Genomic DNA, 22200 nt, shown 5'->3' on the forward strand with positions numbered 1-22200 from the left:
AAGGACAACTGATTCCCTGCGAGAGGGCCACATGGAAGACTCCGAAACATTCGTTGTCGCCTTAATGACATGCAGCTTTTTGTGTGTACTGTTATGACATTTCATCTCCCAAAACCTGAAAACCTTACGGCGTAAGTCAGAATGCAGGTCAGGTTCAGAGATGCCTATCTCAAGAAGCGGTTTCTGCATAGCCTGCTCGGCCAGCCTGTCAGGATGTTCGTTGCCTGGAATGCCGAATGGGGTCCACACAAGCACCACTGAACGATGGGACCGGTCTAGGGCATAGATGGACTCCTGGATGGACGCTACCAAACGATGGAGAGGACAGCACTGGGTGATAGTTTGTAGGCTGCTCGAGGAGTCAGTACACACAAATGGTTCCCTGGGGCATGAACGGATATACTGAAGTGTACAAGAGATGGCCACCAGCTCTGCAGTGAACACACTGCAGCCATCTGGCAAGAAATGCTATTCAAATTGCCTCTGAGGACGCAGCCAAAGCCAACACGGCCATCAGCCATCGAGCTGTCGGTGTAAACCACTTCAGACACCCGGAATAAGTCAAGAATCGAGATAAAGTGACAGCGAAGAGTGGCAGGAGTAACTGTGTTCGTAGGGTCGTGCCAAAGGTCCAGACGAATCAGCAGACTAGGTGTACGACATGGCGGTGTATGCGCACAGACATGGATGGGAGGCAGTAAAGGGAAGGACTCCAGTTCAGACAGAAGGGATCGCATGCAAACCGCAATCATTAGCCCTGACTTGGTCCACCTATGTGCACCGGTGGAGAAAGGAGACTGTAATTCGGATGCTCAGGAGAACTATGAATAATGCGTGCAATGCAGCAGGTGAGCAGTTGTACACATCGGATCTGCAACAGACTCCGGCCTCTGCCCGGACACTGGTCAGTGGACTCTTTCTAAAAGCTCCAGTCACTAGGCAACTGCCATTGTGGTGCAATGGGTCGAGTACACGCAACACTGAGGGTGCCGCTGAACCATAAACCACACTCCAACACTCAAGACGGGATTGAACAAGGTCTTTGTAGAGCTGCAGCAGAGTAGAGCAATCTGCAACACAGTTGGTGTTGCTCACACAACAGAAGGCACTGAGGTACTGCCAGCACTTCCGCTTAAGCTGACAAAGGTGAGGTAGCCAAGTCAATAGGGCGTCGAAAACCAGTCCTAAGAATCGATTCATCTCCACTACAGTGAGAGTATTGTCACGAAGACAAAGTTCTGGTTCCAGATGAACAGTACAACGCCGACAGACGTGTATGACACACAACTTCACGACTGAAAACTGGAAGCCGCAGGCGAGAGCCCATGACTGCGCCTTGTGGATGGCTCCCTGTAGGTGCCACTCACCAACGCCAGTACGGGTGGAGCAGAAACAAAATGCAGAAGTCGTCTGCATACAAAGAGGGTGAGATGGACGTCCCTACAGCTTCTGTTTCCATCGTTTTATAAGCTGGCATACACGGGCACATTTAAAGGCTATCAGATGCTCTAGAGAATGGTGCCGCTTATGTTTCTGTAGAACTTATTGATGGTCTGTAATTGCTGCAGCGACTTACAGCAACCACCAAGGGACTGTCTTTCACTGGCGGGAGGGGGGGGGGGGGGAGAGGGGGGGGGGGTTACCCTTAAGAGGGAAGAATCGCGTTTTCTGCCGCAGAAACGATTGTTGTAGTCACCTGTTCAACCATCACATCGTTGTACTGTGTGTGGGAGATTCAGTGGTGACATCAGAGGTGAAAGTTTTCCAGTCCGTCTTGTTTAAAGCCCATCTGGGCAGGCGACCTAGGGCCTGATGCTGGGGCAGTGACAGGAAGATGGGGGAAATGGTCACTACCACACAGGTTGCCTTGTGCTCTCCAGTGGAGAGATGGGAGAAGTCCTGGGTTGCAAATTGATAAATCAATGGCCAAGTAACTACCTAGAGCCACACTGAAATGTGTGGCAGCTCCAGTATTTAAGAGGCAGAGGTCGAACTGAGACAGTAAAGATTTGACATATCTGCCTCGCCCAGTAAGCACGGTGTCACCCCACAAGGGGTTATGGGCGTTAAAATCTCCGAAAAGTAGGAAGGGTTTAGGGAGCTGATCAATCAGTGCAGTTAATACATTCAGGGACACTGCATCATCTGGAGGAAGATATACACTGCAGACAGTTATTTCCTGCATCGTCTCTATTCTGACAGCCACAGCTTCCAGACGGGTTTGAAGGGGCACAGTTTCACTACAGACAGAGTTTAGGACAGAAAGGCAAACTCCACCTGACACACTATAATAGTCTCCACAGTTCCTGTAATATCCCTTATAGTCGTGGTGGGCAGGGGTCTGCATTGCCGGGAACCAGGTTCCCTGCAGGCAAATGCAGAAAGCAGGTGTAAAGCTTAACAGTTGCTGTAGCTCAGCCAGGCAGTGGAAAAACTACTGCAATTCCACTGGAGGATGACATCTTCATGAGATGGGGAAGGCATGGAACATTCAACGAGGCAGCTTAGGCCTCAGGATCAGTTGCTGCCACCGACTTTTTTGCCTGAGCAGTCTATATCCATTATGTGTGAGAGTCCAGCGAGTCTTCAGCAGACGCCAGACTCTCCACCCCATCCTCAGACGCAGCGCTTGTAGGTAGCACTGGTGTGGGTGCCACTGCAAATCCCTTCTTTTTGGGGTGGTCTTTTTCGATTTCTTGCACTCTTCCTTGGGTTTCCCAGGCTGGGAGGACTTCACTGGCTCAGTCTCTGGGACTGAGGATGAGCGTGAAGCCCTATGGTCAGCTGCTTTTGGGCTCTTCAGCTTTCTCACTACCAGGGAGTGACCCGACGGACCCCTTCCTAGCAAGAGGAGTCAAAGAAGCCTTAAGCTTCTCTGGCTCAGAAGTGGCGACTGAAATCCCAATGGTTGTGGGGGTGTTGCTCCCGAAGTAGGTGGTGCGCGAGCAACAGGGAGGGAAGTACACCCCACCATCAAGGGTGCAGGTGTAGTCTCCCAGTTCTGAGAGGCGACAGGAATTCGAGAAAGTGATGGGGCAACAACTTTTCTCATACCGGTGGTGTATGAGGTGGTCATAGCAACAGTATTTAGGTGCTCCAATTCCCTCTTAGCCTCAGTGTAGGTCAGTCGGTCCAGGGTCTTGTATTCCATGATTTTCCTCTCTGTAAAATCCTGCAGTCTGGCGAGCAAGGTGAATGATGCTCTCCACAGCTGACACAGAGGGGAGGCAAGGCACATGGAGTATTGGAATGCAATGGACGCCCACAATCTCGACAGGTGTGGCCAGCAGTACAGTGGGAAGACATATGACCGAACTTCCACCACTTATAGCAACACATCAGGGGAGGGATATATGGCTTGACATCACAGCGGTAGACCATCACCTTGACCTGCTCGGGCAACATGGCACCCTCGAAGGCCAAGATGAAGGCACTGGTGGCAACCTGTTTATCCTTCGGACCCCGATGGGCGCGCCAGATGAAGTGGACACCTTGCCGCTCTAAATTGGCATGCAGCTCGTCGTCAAACTGCAAAAGAAGGTCCCTGTAGAATGTAATACCCTCGACCATATTTAAGCTTTTATGAGGCGTGGTGGTAACAGATACATACCCCAACTTGGCACAAGCGAGTAATACCAGTGTCTGGGCAGAGGATGCTGTTTTTAATCAAAACTGGCCCAGAACATATTTTGGACGAGCCCTTCACCTCCCCAAACTTGTCCTCCAAATGCTCCACAAAAAACTGAGGCTTCATAGACATGAAAGCTTCCCCATTAACTCTCGTACATATGAGGTACCTGGGCAAATAAGCTTCACTGCCATCCTCAACCTGGCATTCCTCCCATGATGTGGTCAATGAGGGGAATGACTTGGGGTCATATTTCTTAGCCTTGAAATTAAACTTTGCCCGCTTAGGGACTGCCGGTGGCAGCCCACCAGCAAGAGATGAAGTACTACGCTTCATGGCGTGTCGTCTGCCCTGATGCTCCCCACTCCGCCAAAGGCCCTCACCACAGGCGCCACCCAGCCGCAGCAAAAGCCAGCTGGCAGGATGGCCACTGCCAGGAGTCCTGATGCTCCAAGGTGATGGGCATCTACTCCTTGGCATACGTGGGGAGGTAACAGCGCAGGCATCAGCAGAGCGATCCCTGTGTTGTCAGGGGGCTACATCATTGTCGGCACAGAACATGACACTGCATAGTGCATGGTGGAAAACGCATCCAGGAAGGTGTCCTCCCCCAAGAAATGGAGAATGGACGGGACGGACACGATGCACTATGTAAGGTGCATTTCCCAAATTGGTTCGCTCTTTGGGAAAATTTTGAAAAATAGAGGTCAAACCTTAGAGGGGACCATCACAAAGGCTGAAACGTGAGAGACTCCCTTTAGTCGCTTCTTACGACAGGCAGGAATACCTCAAGCCTATTCCAACACTTACTGAAGCTTACATCTAAATTTTGGTGTCCACTAACACTGATACAGATCACCCCCGATACCAATTCACTGACTTCTGGACAGGTGAATATAAGATTATAAACACAATGTCACATACTGGTGAAGCAGGAATGGGTTTAATAATGAAGAAGAAAATCTGAATGCAGGTACACTCCTATGAACAGCAAAGTGAATACTAACTATGACAGATACAAAGCCCACAATTACCACTGCAGTACAAGTTTATATGTCAACTAATTACACAGACGAAGATATTGAAGAAACGTGTGTTGAGCTAAAATAAAGTATTCAGATAGTTGAGGGAGATGAAAATTTGATTATGAAGGGGACTAGAATTCGATAGTAGGAAAAGGAAGAGAAGGAGAAATAGGTGACTATGGATTGGGAGAAAGGAATGAAAGGGGAAGCTTCCTGGTAGAATTTTTCACAAAGCATAAATTAATCATACGTAACACTTGGTTTACGAGTCATGAAAGAAGGTTGTGTATGTGGGAGAGACCTGGAGACACAGAAGGCTTCAGATTGATTATATCATGGTAAGAATGAGATTCTGGAACCAGATTTTCAATTTTAAGACATTTTCAGGGGCAGATGCAGACTGACCACAATTTATTGGTTACAACCTGTAGATTAAAACTGAAGAAAATGCAACAATGTAGGAAATTAAGGAGATGGGAACTGTGTAAGTCAGAAGAACTATAACTTCTTGAGTGTTATAGAGGCAGCATTAGGCAATGGGTGACTAGAAGAGGGGAAAGGAATAAATAGGCAACTTTAGGAGGTAATAGTGAAGGCAGCAAATGCAGCAGGCCAAAGGGAATACAAATGTCTAAAAACTGAGATTGACAGGAAGTGCAAAATGGCTAAGGAGAAGTGGCCAGAGGAAAAATATAAGGATTTAGAAACTTATTTCACCAGTGGAAAATTAGATACCACTTACAGCAAAATTAAAAAAAAAAAAGCCTTAGGGGGAAAAAAGAAGGATATGTACGAATATCAAGGGCTCAGATGGAATACCAGTAATACGCAAGGAAGGAATATCTGAAAGTGGAAGGAGCACATATAGTGTCTATACAAGGGAAATGAATTTGAAAGCAATATTATAGAAATGGAGGACGACATACATGAAGATGAGATGGGAAATGATATACTGTGTGGAGAATTTGACAGAGCAATGAAAGACCAATGTCAAAAGATGGCCTCTGGAGTTTATAACATTCCATCACAAAAACTGATAGCCCAGGGAGACCAAGCTATGACAAAACTCTTCCATCTGCTAGATAAGATGTATGAGGCAAAATACCATAAGACTATGAAGAATGTAATAATTCCAGTTCCAAACAAAGCAGTTGCTAACAGGTGTGAAAATTACTTAACTATCAGTTTAGTATGTCATTGTTGCAAACTAGAAACATTAATTCTTTACAGAAGAAGAATGGAAAAACTGGTAGGAACACACCCCGGGGAAGATCAGGCAATACTGACAATGACTTAGAAGACAGGTTAAGGAATTTGAGGATGCTGACTGTCCTCTCTTTGAAATTCTTAAGGTGGCAGGGGTAAAATACATGGGGTGAAAGGCTATTTACAATTTGTACAGAAACCAGATGGCAGCTATAAGAGTTGAGGGGGCATGAAAGGGAAGCAGTGGTTGGGAAGGGAGTGAGACAATGTTTTAACTTATCCCTTATGTTATTCAGTAAGTATATTGAGCAAGTAGTAAAGGAAACAAATTAAAATCCATGGAGAAGAACTAAAAAACTTTGAGGCTTGCCAATGACATTGTAATTCTGTCTGAGACAGCAAAGGACCTGAAAGACAAATTAACGGAATGGACACTGTCTAGAAAGGAGGATATAAATTAACATCAACAAAAGCAAAATGAGGGAAATGGAATCTAGTTGAATTACATCAGGTGATGATGAGGAAATAAGATCGGCTAATGAGACATTTAAAGTAGTAGATGAGTTTTGCTATTTGGGGAGCAAAATAATCGATGATGGTCAAAGCAGAGAAGATATAAAATGTAGACTGGCTATGGTAAGGAAAGCGTTTCTGAGGAAGTTAAATCTGGGAACATTGAGAATAGATTTAAGTGTCAGGAAGTTCTTTCTGAAAGTATTTGTATGGATTGTAGCCATGTATGGAAGTGAAACATGGAAAAAAAAAATAGTTTATAAAAGAAGATAATAGAAGCTTTCGAAATGTGGTGCTCAGAAGAATACTGAAGATTAGATGGGTAGATCATGAAACTAATGAGAAGGTACTGAATAGAATTGAGGAGAAGAGGAATTTGTGACATAACTTGACTAGAAGAAAGAGTCAGTTGGTAGGAAATGTTCTGAGGCATCAAAGGATCACCAATTTAGTATTGGAGGGCAGCTTTGAGGGTAAAAATCGTAGAGGGAGACCAAGAAATGAATACAGTAAGCAGATTCAGAAGGATGTATGATGGAGCCGTGATTTGGAGATGAAGAGGCTTGCACAGGATAGAATAACATGGAAAGCTGCATCAAACCAGAATCTGCACTGAAAACCACAACAACACAAATTTGACACAGAAAGTCTGTTGGTCTATTTACTTGTTAATAACTTCTGAAATGCTCATAAATACTGATACAGTTATGTTACATTACATAAAAATGATCTTTTGAGTGCAACTGCTAAAGTGCACTCAGTACATTTAAATTATTTCTGTTGCAAAATGGTAGGAAAAATGATGTGATGAATTTTTCCTATTCTGACCACATCTAGTCTGAAAATAATGGAAGATACAAGTCTGCAATTTAAAATGTGGAGAGCATAAAATATTGTTCATTTGATCCAAAGTATCTTACATACTCCTTTCAATTTTAAGAAGCTCTAAATTTGGCAAAAAATGTGTTAGAAATTGCACATTTGTAAGCCTTCCATTGAAAGTCTTTTAAAGCCAGATTTTTTTCCCTATTTTGTGCTCAGATTTCATTCAGATTAGTTTTATTCTACAAGGAACATCCATGGAACCTTTTTCTCAAATTGGAGATGATCAGGTAGAATTCATTCATAAATCTGGTACATACTATGTGAAACGACCCAAAAGTAAAGGAAGCTATGAATGTGGGCAAAGGAGTGCCAAAGGTGAAGTGGCCAAGAGTGGCGTGCACTACCACTCTACATTTCACAGGACAACCAAAACAAACTTTTCCTGAATATTCTCAAACTCTTCTCCAACCACTTCAGAGCTCAGATGCGCTAAATGCCTTTTATCATCTTTCTGACAATGGAGGGCCTTCAAAAGAGACTGTGTCTTCCTACAAAATATTCTGAACAACATTAACAAGCACAAGTCATGGAGCAACCATTAAATGGTTTGAGATTGTAAATAGTGAGATGAGAAATTGTGATTTAATGTGAGTACTCTGAGTCTTTAACATTAACTTTCCTGAAAATTAGAAAGTTTCTTTTCTTACTAAGGATTTGCGGAATGACCTTAATAAGAAAACAGCTGTAATACGACTTCATTAAACAATCACCAGATAGTCAGACAGATACACTAAACTCCAGGCAAAGCTGCCCTGGATGGTTTCACAACTAGATTAAAACTTTTGAAGTTCCATAACAACAAAATTTGCTTTTCCAAGGAACTTCTTAGTATGAGTAAACTGCATAAGTCTTCATGATTCATCATTAACATGCTTAGTGCTTATGGAATATTTTATAACCATCTGTAAGTAGTTTGCAGAATTTAGGAATAAAGGTAACATAATGCTACATGTCTCCATTGCTCCTCCACATTTTATGTTCAAATGTCTCTTTAAAATTGGTCCCCAGTGCTCAACCATTGTGTGTGTTTTTCTCTAACTCTCTGGATGATTTTCCTAATTTTGTCTGTTACTTTATACCTTACTTGTAAACCAGTGCTATTTCTGTTGTTTTTGTTGCAGCAGTGCTTTAATCATAGTGGGGTGGGGTGAAGGGATGACTTATCTTCATATCTAATTCCACAAGGCAGTGTTTATTCTTTGCTGTTTCAGTTTCCTCTCACATCATTAAACAGTCTAAAAAAAAGTTATCAGCTACAAAGATTCTGTATGAAACATTACTTACCTTCCATTCCTCCTGAGCATGCAATCCACTGATAGTCTTTATGCATTTCCTCAATAGGATACTCCTCAAAGTAGCATGTGCTACTGACATCTGGATCAGAGAAGCTCACTCGCTTTTTTTGCTGTGTTAAAAAAAAAAAAAAAACCTGTTAGAAAAGCTCATAAAAAAAAGAAAAATACAGAACAGAAAACCTGCAAAACATTTAGCAATTAGTAGAAGTAAATTACATTTATCTTCTAACAAAATTCTGGTACCATGTGTTGATGCAATTTTATAGGTTAAAAAATGGCAATAAAGAAGATAATATCAATACTGCACTAAAACATAACTTACGATTACACGTGTTAACAGAATACCTTGATTTCAGACTAATCTCTCTTTTGACCACAGTTAAAACTTTCGAAACGGCACCAAAGTCTCAGTTCAGGCACTGCCCACTGCCAGTCCCAAGTAAGACACACGCTCAGCATTGTTCATTCTAATCAGCAAGGGTTCACCCACCAGCCAATACCATATCCTTTATATTACAATGACTTAACATGATTCAGATTCAAGTATTGTAGCACTCCAAAACAACAAAGTTTGTTAGCTGAAACAGGCACAAGAAGGGCTTTGTTGGAGCTGCACGTTTTAGCAACTTTGAATGAGATACAAAGGCTGACTCCAGAATTTTCTTTTGTGTGAGACCACGTGTAAAAGATTTGCGAGCCACTTTGAAATTTTAGATTCAAATATTTTACTGTTTTCATTGCTTCTGCATAATCTTTCATTGACTGTTTTAACATGTTCACTGCGGCTGGTGCTTATAGGCGTTTCCGTGATCAACACGCCAGTGTGGCTGATGCTTATATGCGCATCTGCGATCAACAAGCCAGTGCAGGTAACACTCATAAATGGCGTGTTCACTAGCTAAGAATTTAGTTTAGTTTGTTTGGCTGTGCATCCGTGTTAGTACAAGCAATCAACAAAGTATGACGTAATGTTTTCCTGTCTGCAGTTGTGTGTTTTCATCTTTAGTCGTCTGTGTTGTGCACTGTTTGCAATGGCAGCAAATCAACAAACACTGGGGCTTTCTAACCTGAAAAAGGGTAGGAAGAGTGAACAATATACTGCCATGAGTTAACTAAGTGTGTTAGAAGACACTGATGTTGAGTTCAGAGGGGACGAACCAGAGGAGAGGGTGGCTGGAATTTGGAGACTGCAGAAACATACCATAGTAATGGACAGTGTGGAAGCAGAATTGTCTAATATGTTTTGCGACAGTTTGGAATCGCCGACGATAAAGAATCCGCACTCATGTACGTAAGAAAACAGTTTGGAATCGCCGACGATAAAGAATCCGCACTCATGTAAGTAAGAAAACTAGGTGCGACTTGGCATGAAAAACCACAAGGGATGCAGTATCATCCATTTACAAAAGCACAATGTTTGCAGATACATCATGCTGGCAATACACCAATGGGTTTCTTTAGGCTACTGGTTACAGATGACATACTGCAGTTCGTAGTTGATGAAACGAACAGTAATGCACGCAATATATTTGCGAGCAAAAATACGAAAGATAGCTCTAGGATTAGTTATTGGAAACCTGAAAGTATAGTCTTCCTGGGTATTTCATATGGCTAATGTCAAATATGCCCGATTACAAGACTACTGGAAGACCCGCTGTTCAAAAATAGAGGAACAGCGATGAGTATGGGCAGAGACAGATATTTGCTCATCTTACGCTCACTGCATTTTGCGAAAAATCCAGTCAGAAAACCCGAAACCAGATTATCAACTATTTAAGGTACCCCCGATATTGAATCATTTTAACAACATAATGTGTTAGATGTATTATTGAGGTAGGGATCCATCTTTAGATGAATCAATGATTCCTTGTAGGGGACAATTGTCATTTACACAATATATAAAGAACAAAAGGAATAAATATGGCATCAAATTGTACATCGTAAATAATTCAGACGGTTTCGTAAGCTGCATGATGCCCATCACATTCACATGGGCAATTTTTTACAACAGCTTTGCTTTAGGAGAAATACCCATAAAGATGTGTTATGCACAAAACTGGGGAAAGGATCGGCAAATGGAAGGACAGATGAGAGATCTCTTATATTTCCACAGAATATCCTAATACAATGGGGTGTGTGCAGAATGCATGCCAGAGAATAGTCTCGAAACCATTGCCAGTTATCAAATATAATAGTTGTACGTCTGGGACCGATAGGCAGGACCAGATATTGTCGTATTATTTATGCGAGTGAAAGGCTATCCGCTGGCCAAAGAAACTATTCTTCCATGTAGTTGACATGCTAATGTTCAACCCACATTACCTATATGATAAATACTCAGGGCATGAAGTGATGTCATGTGGTTATACAATACAAATAATATAGGACGTACTTCCACAAATGGACATTACAAAAGGAGTGCAAAACAAATCATAAAGACACACACTTTGTGCAAAAGCGTGACACAACTGAAGAGAAGAAGCAAGTTATGAGGAAGCAATGTATAACGTGGGTGGAATGAGGCAAGCGTACGGATACACCATAGATGTGCATAACATGTCCAAACAAACCTGGATCCTGTTTGAACTGCTGCACAATTACACATCCATAATGTAATGGGCTGTCCTATCTTCAGAGGGAGATCTGTTCGTGTTTGATATGTAAAGTGTTTGTTTTATTTGATAGCCAAGTAAAATATTGTTACATTGATTGCTCAGAACATGAGGTTCCTGTACAGTATGTGGACTTGTTTGTGGTTTGCTATAAAAACATCACCTCTACACCTTACCAACTTATTAGTTATATGGGATTTGGGTTCCATAGTGCCACACTGCAGATGAGTCCTGTTTCTTTTTCTCTGTGTGACATATCTTTTGGTGTTTCCAGACACTAATTCTCTCTCAATGGAGCAGATTTATCGCTGTGTTTGAATTGCATTTTGTTTCCAGTTTGCACAAAAATCAATAAATCAGAGGTGGTGTTAGAATTGTTTGCAAATAAATGCTTATGAAGGTTTTAAGTGCCAGACGTTATATTCGCTGTCAATATTACATACGTGCGCAACATGAACTTACAGGTTTTGCAAGGGTATTATTTCAGCACTCAACTCACATGCGCTTACAAGTGTTTGCCTAGAGCGATGGTGGCCTCCACTGGTAGCCGCAGCAAATGTGTTAATACCCAAGCGTATTACGATATTTGTTACATTTCGGACATTTGTGAGAGCCACAATAAACTTTTACTGTTACTGTCAATTGTAGGCTTAAACTTATTTGTGGTATTTTAAAGTTTGAGAATAATAGGTCTATCCTCGTTCAAAACAATCATTCTCCAATTTCACTGTATAATAATGTGAGAAATATGCTATTCTTGAAAATTTTCGGTTGCTTACAAAACTATACAAGTTCTCGGTACGAGTGTTTTGGACACCTGACTTACTTTGTAGCAAATCAGCATTTATGGTTCACAGTTACTGCCAAAGAATAGATCATCCCTGAATTTCATTGTATATCAACGCAAATAAATGAGCCGTTTTGAGAATTTTTAGAAGCTATCACTGTCCTGTGCATAATCTAACTTTTAATTAACTGGCGTTTGTGAATTAGTTACTTATCACATGTTCCAACAAATATATTGTATTACATGTTGTTTTCCCTTAAAGAGGAGTATACATCACATACATTTATCATAAATTAACTATTTTCATCCTTGCTAATAACTACAATTAACCTAAAAATGTTTCACACAACTAGTAGTTTTTACCAGAGGTTTTTGTGTTGTCTTAATAGGAACTTCATTTGTGAATTTGCTTCAATTTTTATTGGGAAATACCAACCGTTTTGCTCAACAGATTCAAGATAACCAGTGGGCTTAATTTAAAATCATCTGTTCACTGTCCTGCAACATATTGTACCAGCTAAAATGCAGCCCCACTGTGAATGCTGTTTTGAACACAGAAGGTGTTTGCTAGCATTTGTAAGCAGCTGGAAACCACCCTGACTAATGTCGAACAACTGGCAGCTGCTGCGAGTTGTCATGTTGGGAAAGCTCCTGAGAGTCATGTACCTGTGGTACCAGTACCAAAGGTACCTCAAGTACTAACCACTGCTGTGGATCTTGTTTTCTGTGCAGAAAAAACAGGATTGTCATTAACTATTCTCTTGAGTGCGAATGACATGACATGTCATGGAAGATATAGGCGCCCTGTACATGGTGGATGGGGACCATGGACGACTTGTACCACCAAGTATCAGGTGCTGACTTTCACAGAAACTGAAACAGCAGAACTCACTTCACCTGTTTTGGGGAAACCTGTTTAGTCCAGTGTGAAGGACACTCCTGTGAGTACGCAGGCACAATGAACAAAGGAGCTGAAAAGTTCTGCCAGCCACGTGATGACTGTCATTACATTCTTCAATTTTCCACATCTGCAGGAAAGTAATTTGGTCCTGGAGTGTCTCTATATTTCATGTTAAAATGGAAACTTTCGGCCTCATCTGTTGTCATGCGCAGTGTAGCGGCAGTGGAGAGTCTGGTGCATTGCGTGGTACACCCCAGGTGTTACATGCTTCACCCACAGTCCTTGCGGTCGAGACATCTTCGCGGGTACTGGGTGCGGTTGGGCCATCCTCTCCCCAAGGGGAGTGGCGGGTTCAACGGCGTTCAAGTGGCACAAGGTGCAGGTTCAATATGGAGCCTGGCAGTGGCATCGCCCGCTCTGCCTGTGAGTGGACATGTGGTCGCTCCTTCAGCAAGGCCCAAGCAGGCACACTGGGGGAGAGGTTTATTAGTGATCGGGAGTTCCAATGTTAGGCGGGTGATGGAGCCCCTAAGGGAAATAGCAGAAAGGTGGGGGAAGAATGCCAGTGTTCACTCTGTCTGCTTGCCGGGGGGGGGGGGGGGGGGTCTCATCCGAGATGTGGAGGAGGCCCTTCCAGCGGCAATAGAGAGCACTGGGTGCACTTGATTGCAAATTGTTGCTCATGTCAGCACCGATGACTACTGCCGTCTGGGTTCAGAGGTCATACAGATGGTTGACGGAGTTTGTGAAGACGGAAAGCCTCACTAGTGGGGTGCAACCTGAGCTAACTATTTGTAGTTTTGTTCCAAGAACCTATCACGGTCCTCGGTTTAGAAACGAGTCGAAGGCTTAAACCAGAGGCTCAGATGATTCTGCGAGGATCTGGGGTGCAAATTTCTCGATCTGCGCTATCGGGTGGAGAAATGTAGGATCCCCCTGAATAGGTCAGGCATGCACTACACGCAGGACGCGGATACAAGGGTAGTGGAGTACGTGTGGAGTGCACAGTGGGTGTTTTAGGTTAGAGAATTCCCTCCCTAGGCCCAACAAGATGACTCCTGAGACACAACAAGGTAGTAGTAGGCAAAACACAACAGGGAATGACAATATTAATGTGGTAATAGTACACTGCAGTAGCGTCTATAGAAAGGTCCCAGAAATGCTCTCACATAGTACTAGGGACGGAAAGTTGGCTGAATCCAGATGTAAACAGTAATTCTAAACTTGGATTGGAATGTATACCACAGAGACAGGCTGGACAGTGAAGGGCAAGGTGTGTTTATAGCGATAAAAAGTGCAATAGTATCAAAAGAAATTGACGGAGATCCGAAATGTGAAATAATTTGGGTGAAGGTCACAGTTAAAGCAGGCTCAAACATAGTAATTGGATGTCTCTATAGGCACCCTGGCTCAACAGCTGTTGTGGCAGAACACCTGAAGGAAAATTTGAAAAATATTTCAAGCAGATTTCCCGATCAAGTTATAGTTTTGGGTAGTGATTTTAATTAACCATATATAGACAGGGGAACTCAAACGTTTATAACGAGTGGCAAGGACAATGAATCCAGGGAAATTTCTTTAAGTGCATTAGCTGAAAACTACCTTGAGCAGTTAAACAGAGAACCGACTTGTGGCGACAACATATTAGACCCTCTGGTGATAAACAGACCCGAACTATTTGAAACAATTAATGGAGAACAGGGAATCAGTGACCAAAGCTGTTACAGCATCGGATATTTCAGCCGTAAATAGAAATATTAAAGAAGGTAGAAAGATTTTTCTGTTTAGCAAAAGTGACAAAAAGCAGATTTCAGAGTACTTGATGGTTCAACACAAAAGTTTTATCTCAAGTACAGATAGTGTTGAGGATCAGTGGACAAAGTTCAAAACCATCGTGCAATATGCATTAGATGAGAATGTGCCAAGCAAGATCGCAAGAGATGGAAAACAGCCACCGTGGAACAACAACAGAGTTAGAAAACTGCTACGAAAGCAAAGGGAAATTCACAGCAAACATAAACAAAGCCAAAGCCTTGCAGACAAACAAATATTACAAGAAGCGAAATATAGTGTGAGGAGGGCTATGCGAGAGGCGTTTAATGAACTGGAAAGTACAGTTCTACATACTGACTTGGCAGAAAATCCTAAGAAATTTTGGCCTTATGTCAAAGCGGTAGGTGGATCAAAATAAAATGTTCAGACACTCTGAACAAAATCGTACTGAAACATAGGATGACAGACTAAAGGCCAAAATACTAAATGTCTTTTTCCAAAGCTGTTTCACAGAGGAAAACTGCACTGTAGTTCCTTCTCTAGATTGTCGTACAGACGACAAAATGGTAGATATCGAAATAGATGACAGAGGGATAGAAAAATAATTAAAATCGCTCAAAAGAGGAAAGGTGGATACCAGTTCGATTTTACAGAGTACACGAAGGAACTTGCCCCCCCTTCTTGCAGCGGTGTACCGTAGGTCTCTGGAAGAGCGTAGCCTTCCAAAGGATTGGACAAGGGCACAGGTCATCCCCATTTTCAAGAGGGGACGTCGAACAGATGTGCAGAACTATAGACCTATATCTTTAACGTCGATCAGTTGTAGAATTTTGGAACACGTATTATGTTATAGTATAATGACTTTTCTGGAGACTAGAAATCTACTCTGTAGGAATCAACATGGGTTTCGAAAAAGATGATCATATGAAACCCATGTCCATGAGACTCAGAGGGCCATGGACAGGGTTCCCAGGTAGATGTGTTTCTTGACTTCCGCAAGGCGTTTGATACAGTTCCCCACAGTCGTTTAATCAACAAAGTAAGAGCATGTGGACTATCAAACCAACTGTGTGATTGGATTGAAGAGTTCCTAGATTACAGAATGCAGAATATCATTCTCAATGGAGAGAAGTCTTCCGAAGTAAGAGTGATTTCAGGTGCGCCGCAGGGGAGTCTCGTAGGACCGTTGCTATTCACAATATATATAAATGACCTTGTGGATAACATTGGAAGTTCACTGAGACTTCTTGCGGATGATGCTGTTGTACATTGAGAGGTTGTAAAAATGGAAAATTGTACTGAAATTCAGGAAGATTTGCAGCGAATTGACGCATGGTGCAGGGAATGGCAATTGAATCTCACTGTAGACAAGTGTAATGTACTGCGAATACACAGAAAGAAAGATCCCTTATCATTTAGCTACAATATAGCAGGTCAGCAACTGGAAGCAATTAATGCCATAAATTATCTGGGAGTACGCATTAGGAGTGATTTAAAATGGAATGATCATATAAAGTTGATCGTCGGTAAAGCAGATGCCAGACTGAGATTCATTGGAAGAATCCTAAGGAAATGCAATACGAAAACAAAGGAAGTAGGTTACATTACACTTGTTCGCCCACTGCTTGAATACTGCTCAGCAGTGTGGGATCCGTACCAAACAGAGTTGATAGAGAGAGAGAGAGAGAGAGGAGTGCGCTTCGTTACGTGCTCGAAACTTCAACAAAAGCCTGTATCTTCACCGAAGAGTCAGGCAGTATATTGCTCCCTCCTAAATATATCTCGCGAAGAGACCACGAGGATAAAATCAGAGAGATTAGAGCTGACAGAGGCATACCGACAATCTTTCTTTCCACGAACAATACGAGACTAGAGTAGAAGGGAGAACTGATAGAGGTAATCAAGGTACCCTCCGCCACACACCGTCAGGTGGCTTACAGAATATGGATATGGATATGGATGTAGATGTAGAACTGCTCAAGTCGTGACATTGGCTTTTCGTACTGATGGGTGAAGGAATTCAGTATTGAATATTTCACCAAAATACTCTCGCCAACATCCCAAAATCAGCTTGCTGTTATGCAGCTGCAACTATTCTTATCTTTTACACACCTGTAGTGTTCAATCCCTTTACCTGCTCTACACTTCGCACAGGCCAGTCTGTGATTCTGTTCTTCTCTTTATTTGTTAGTTGGCTGTATAAACACTGCCGGTGATTTACTTTGGTCTCAGCTACTGATCGTTTTGGTAACTGCATGATGGCTCTCTAGTTCTGCAGGTTCTTTTTCCACAGCCCTTACAATCCCTCCCTGGAAATTAGTTCACTTTCTCAAATTTTCCCTTGCCTTTGCTTTTCATGCCTTTTTATGAAAATGAAGTAAACTATACATAGAGCATTATTTCTATTTATATGCAGTGTAAGTAATGTGAAAATTGAAAAAAGTTTCTGCATAGGTCAACCTCACAACACTGATTATTGTTCTGTAATCTTTCACTGCACCAACTGCTGCCTGGAAACTACGCTAACATAAACAACTCTTGTCTCGCCCAACCCTCACTAAAACCAATTTTTTTTTTTACATGCTTAGCCATATGGAGGCCCCATTTCTGTCAATTTCATTTTTGGCCAAGCCCTGTATTATACCATAAATTTGGACGAAATTTGTAATGATAGGTAGGCACTATCCCCTTGTAAATTGTCACAGAAGGCATCTTGAGCTCCCACTAAAAAAATACTCGAGTTGAAGGTCCAACTTTCACACCAATGAACTGAATCATTCTTATTCTCAGCTGTAAACCAATGTCTGGCCTTAGGGAGAATTTTCTCATGTCGATGATTATTTTGCCTGCCGTATAAAATTATGGAGTGTACCCCCCACTTGGAAGGGTTAATATACAGGCTGAACTCTTCACTGTGCTGAGCTAGACAGTTTAATGTAAGTGAAGAGAGTTGTAACAACATCAAAAAGTTTATGGTGCATCAAATTTTCAAAATGGAGCTGTATTAATTTTGGTGTAATCTGCTATGATGTCTACATACCTGAAGATGTTAATGACTTTCTCATTATAGCGATCCCTCATTAATTTCTTGATAAGATTTCTCTGAAAATTGTCTCAGAATAAACTTCTAACAAAAGAAGAGAGATTGCATAGCCTTGCAAAATAATTTCCATGACCGATTTCCTGAAGTTTCTTGAGCAGTTTACTGTTTTATCGTGATTTTTTTATGACAAATTTATTCTTTGCGTCTTTTGATGTTATATTATATGCCGAAGACAAAGATTTTATTATTTCTCACAATTTACTATTTTGTTTCTGTCAAATACTACTAAGCTGTTTAAACTTTTTACGCAGGGTGAAATAATCTTTATTTCCCTTGAAAGATATCAGTTTCCTTGAATATGTTCGATATCCATATTTCTTGATCTTTTCCATACTTTATCTGTATGTCTATGTAGTACTTTGTTTTATATTTTCTTCTTTCATTTGAAATCCCAAAATTTCAGATGTCATCCTGTGCTGCCTGTTGTTGTTGCTGCTGCTGCTGCTGTCGTATCCAATATAAATTTCGTGGATTTCAATCATATTATCTTTGACAGTGTGTCAGGTGGACACCACTTCTGCTGGCCCAGTGGCTTCCATTCCACTTTCGAAAGAAAAGTTCAACGACAAAACCAATTTACTCAAAATGATAGCAGTTAATAACAAAGTATAAACCTAACATAGTAGATGACCACCTTAAAAAGAATCCTACTAAAAGCGTTACTACACTCGGCACCCCTATTATTGAGTCAAACCCAAAAAAATATTTCTCTATTCCTTTCATGGGGGCTGTCTCCTATCAGATCCAATGCCTTTTTCAAAATAAATACGACTGCAATGTTACTTTTTCTACCAATAAATATTAAAAAAAAAAAAAACACCACCACACAACCACTGCATTCATAGTTTAAAATCTATTCGTTCCCTTTTTTCTGGTGTTTACAAAATTGTCTGCGATACCTGCTCTTCTTACTACATAGAATAAACAGGACATGCCTTTACAACCAGATATAAAGAACACCTGTTAAGAAAAAATGGCACCAGCCCCCAAAATTTGTCCTTCGCCGACCATCTTCTGATTACAGGTCACGCACCTAAAGCTATTTGGGGTAGCAACATTTTACACACGAACAAGAAAGGGCGTAGACTAAATATTCTAGAAGAATGAGATATTTTAAAACATCTCTCTAGAAATGATAGCCTCATTCTCAATGAACAGCCGCAGCTACGCAATAAAAATTTCTTCAACGGTATAAAGCCGTCACTTGACATTTGACTTCGGGTCTCCTTATGCAGTTTGCCGAAATGTTATTTCCCATCTAAGTCATTCTCACAATTTTAATTATTAAATGGTTTTTTAGCCATATTCCATGTGATATTGCTTTCTACAAGCTGTCATTCAGCCTTCTCTGTATTTTTCATAATAAAGTTTTATGTTTTATATTGTGCTTCTAAGCTCCGATGCAGACAAAATGTTACGTTGTCTGCACTGTCAAACGAATGTTGATTTTCATTACGTACGGAACATTATTCATTATAATTTTATCTGCTTACACTTGATGTGAAGTAGCCTAATTGTGCCTACGGCTACTAGATGGCATACTCGTTGCAATGCCATGTCACCTGACCGCATTTGTTAACACGGGCACCTCAGTCTGTTGCATCCTGTGGCCGAACAGGTATGAGCAGCCTATTGTGGCTCGCCTCATTTATGCTATCTTAAATACTTTGTGACTAAAGCTGTTTTGGTGTGTTAATTCTTTTATATGTGACATGGAAGTACCGTTTATATCTTTTACTGTTAATCAGTACTTACACTCTTTATATAAAAATGTCTTATCCTAAACTCTGTGACTACGTTATAGGCCACTTAAATCGTTTTCAATTCTGATAAAGGCACTCCCAATAGTGTCAAAACCAGGTCAATTAAGTCTGAACTGAGGGCTTATTTCTTGCAATTGTAATTTTAATCTTTTTTTTTTGACAACTTTAATTCTTACTTCTGGGTACTCTAGATTTTTAATAATTACTTGGGTAATTAGTTGAGCACTCATTGTAATGTTTCAAAAGTGAAGTATTTTAAAACACAAATTCTTACCAAATATATCTATTAACATTAGCACCATGGTATGTTTTCACAAATATCGCATTTGTACCGGTAATGTACAAACAATGTGAAATCTGTATGGTTTCTTATAAAACATTCTTCATTATTGGTAGCTGATGGCTATGTGTACAATAGCCAATGAGGGAATCTGAAGAAAGTTCTGGAAACAAACAGATTATTTTCCACAAAAAATTGCACCAGTTTGTCTGCTCTTAAGTTTCTTTCACAAGCACCATATTTGCCTATGATGTTACCTATAGCACCAGACCCTAAATTTTAAATGTCCCATAAGCAGAAAAACTGTCAATGAACCTTTGAACTGTGAAATATATGTAACTAATTTTGCTCAGAGTGAGATGTCCAACATTAAACATGTAAGGAATAATTCTAATGGAACATTTGTAAATAAAATAGAAAGAAACTTCCACATGGGAAAAATATATTAAAAACAAAGATTCCAAGACTTACCAAGCGGGAAAGCGCCGGCAGACAGGCACAATGAACAAAACACACAAACACACACACAGAATTACTAGCTTTCACAACCGATGGTTGCTTCTTCAGGAAGGAGAGGGAAAGACGAAAGGATGTGGGTTTTAAGGGATGTGCGGATGTGCGTGCGTGCGTGCGTGCGCGTGCTCGCGTACACCTGTCTTTTTTTTCCCCTAAGGGAAGTCTTTCCGCTCCCGGGATTGGAATGACTCCTTACCCTCTCCCTTAAAACCCACATCCTTTCGTCTTTCCCTCTCCTTCCTGAAGAAGCAACCATTGGTTGCGAAAGCTAGTAATTCTGTGTGTGTGTGTGTGTGTGTGTGTGTGTGTGTGTGTGTGTTGTTCATTGTGCCTGTCTGCCGGCACTCGCTTGGTAAGTCTTGGAATCTTTGTTTTAAATATAATGGAACATTTGAATAGATAGATACAAAAATCACCACTGAAATGACTTGCTACTTTCTTAGGGGAAAGAAAATTTCTCATTGTAAAGCACAGACTAAATACATCACTATAGAATTTACAAACAAGAAAAAGCAAAAGAACATACAGTCACTAGACAAATGACTGTTCAGTGTAATAAACATATTTTTCTAGGGGAACTCCATTTAGCAGTGTAAAATTTCTCATTTACCATTTCACTTAGCTCTGTACTCAAAAGTTTGTTGGATTACTGTGCAACACACACACACACACACACACACACACACACACACACACACACACGAGAGAGAGAGAGAGAGAGAGAGAGAGAGAGAGAGAGAGAGAGAGAGAGAGAGAGAGAGAGAGAAGCATAGTGCATACCTTTTTTGGTGACACGTCATCTTTTTGTACTTCTTCATCAGAAACAGATTTTCTCTTAAGACAACCAGACTCAGTCTTGGAATTAGTTTCTGGTAGTTCAACCTCTTTCTGGTCTTCTGAGTATTCTTTGTACCATCTGAAAACATCAGTATCCAAACCTAAGATTTTACTGCATAAATACATCAACATTCATTTGCTTTCCAGAAACTTTGAGTAGTTCCACAACAATACTAAACATTGAAGAGGTTCACAAACACCATCTGTAACCAGTACAACCAACAAAAACAAACGACATTTTACAAGGCTGATCATTAAGTTTTAATTATCACATCGGGGGAAAAAAACTGTTTTGTTTGTTTGCAGGAAGGTATATATCAGCAGCCCTCATAATTTTAAATGCCTGTGCCACTCAGCCATAGCACTCCACCAGAGAGGACAAAACAAAATAGTGTAGCCCATCAGGTAATATGGTGTCAGTGTGTTGGTTTGTCCCACTTTCAATTCCTTAGTGATAGGGCGTATCATCGTTCTTATGGTGAGGGGTGCTGATGGGAGGACACACTGGCAAGTCCTCATCAGCACCCTCCACCAATCAGAATGTAGGTGAGAATCATGAGAGTCGGTGTGTGTGTGTGTGTGTGTGTGTGTGTGTGTGTGTGTGTGTGTGTGTGTGTGTGTGTGTGTGCGTGCGCGGAGGGGGGGGGGGTGTGGGGGGGGGGGGGGTGGGCACGCTCTCCTCTCCTGCCCTCTGGGGCTTACCCTTTAGATTCCTGGCTGTATGGCCTCTTCAAATGGGCTGGTGGGTTTCCCCAGGCAAACCAAATTACCTGTATGCCCTTCATTTGAATAAATCCGTGTGAATTTTACCAGTGAATCTTCTGCATTTTTCAATTCAATGCAAATCACATCTACTCAGGGCCCACACTCCTTTGTCATTCTCAGGCCATCATGCACAAAATGGTGTTGCTATCAGGACAGCTGCTAACTTATAGTTGGTTCCTACTTTCAACTGTGTGGTAGTCATGATTGGAATCCTTGACCTGCTACCCAGGCCAGCAAAACAAGACCTGTGGATGCGCATTTCATCCAGGCCACTCGGTAGATGCTTTAGTGCCAACTGCTAACTGTGTGTG

The 22200-nt window shown here is 41.5% G+C and overlaps 1 protein-coding gene across 1 annotated transcript in view; it reads right to left on the reverse strand.

The window, feature by feature from the left end:
* LOC126354900 (uncharacterized) overlaps window positions 1–22200 on the reverse strand; it is a 163804-nt gene that overhangs the window by 52809 nt on the left and 88795 nt on the right. The window contains exons 10-11 of the mRNA XM_050004965.1: window positions 21068–21203; window positions 8542–8662 (exon numbers count right to left, since the gene is read on the reverse strand). Coding sequence (XP_049860922.1) covers window positions 8542–8662; window positions 21068–21203 — 257 coding nt within the window. The remainder of the gene's footprint in view (window positions 1–8541; window positions 8663–21067; window positions 21204–22200) is intronic.

Source organism: Schistocerca gregaria, chromosome 3 (genome assembly GCF_023897955.1).
Source record: "Schistocerca gregaria isolate iqSchGreg1 chromosome 3, iqSchGreg1.2, whole genome shotgun sequence".
NCBI classification, from domain to species: domain Eukaryota; kingdom Metazoa; phylum Arthropoda; class Insecta; order Orthoptera; family Acrididae; genus Schistocerca; species Schistocerca gregaria.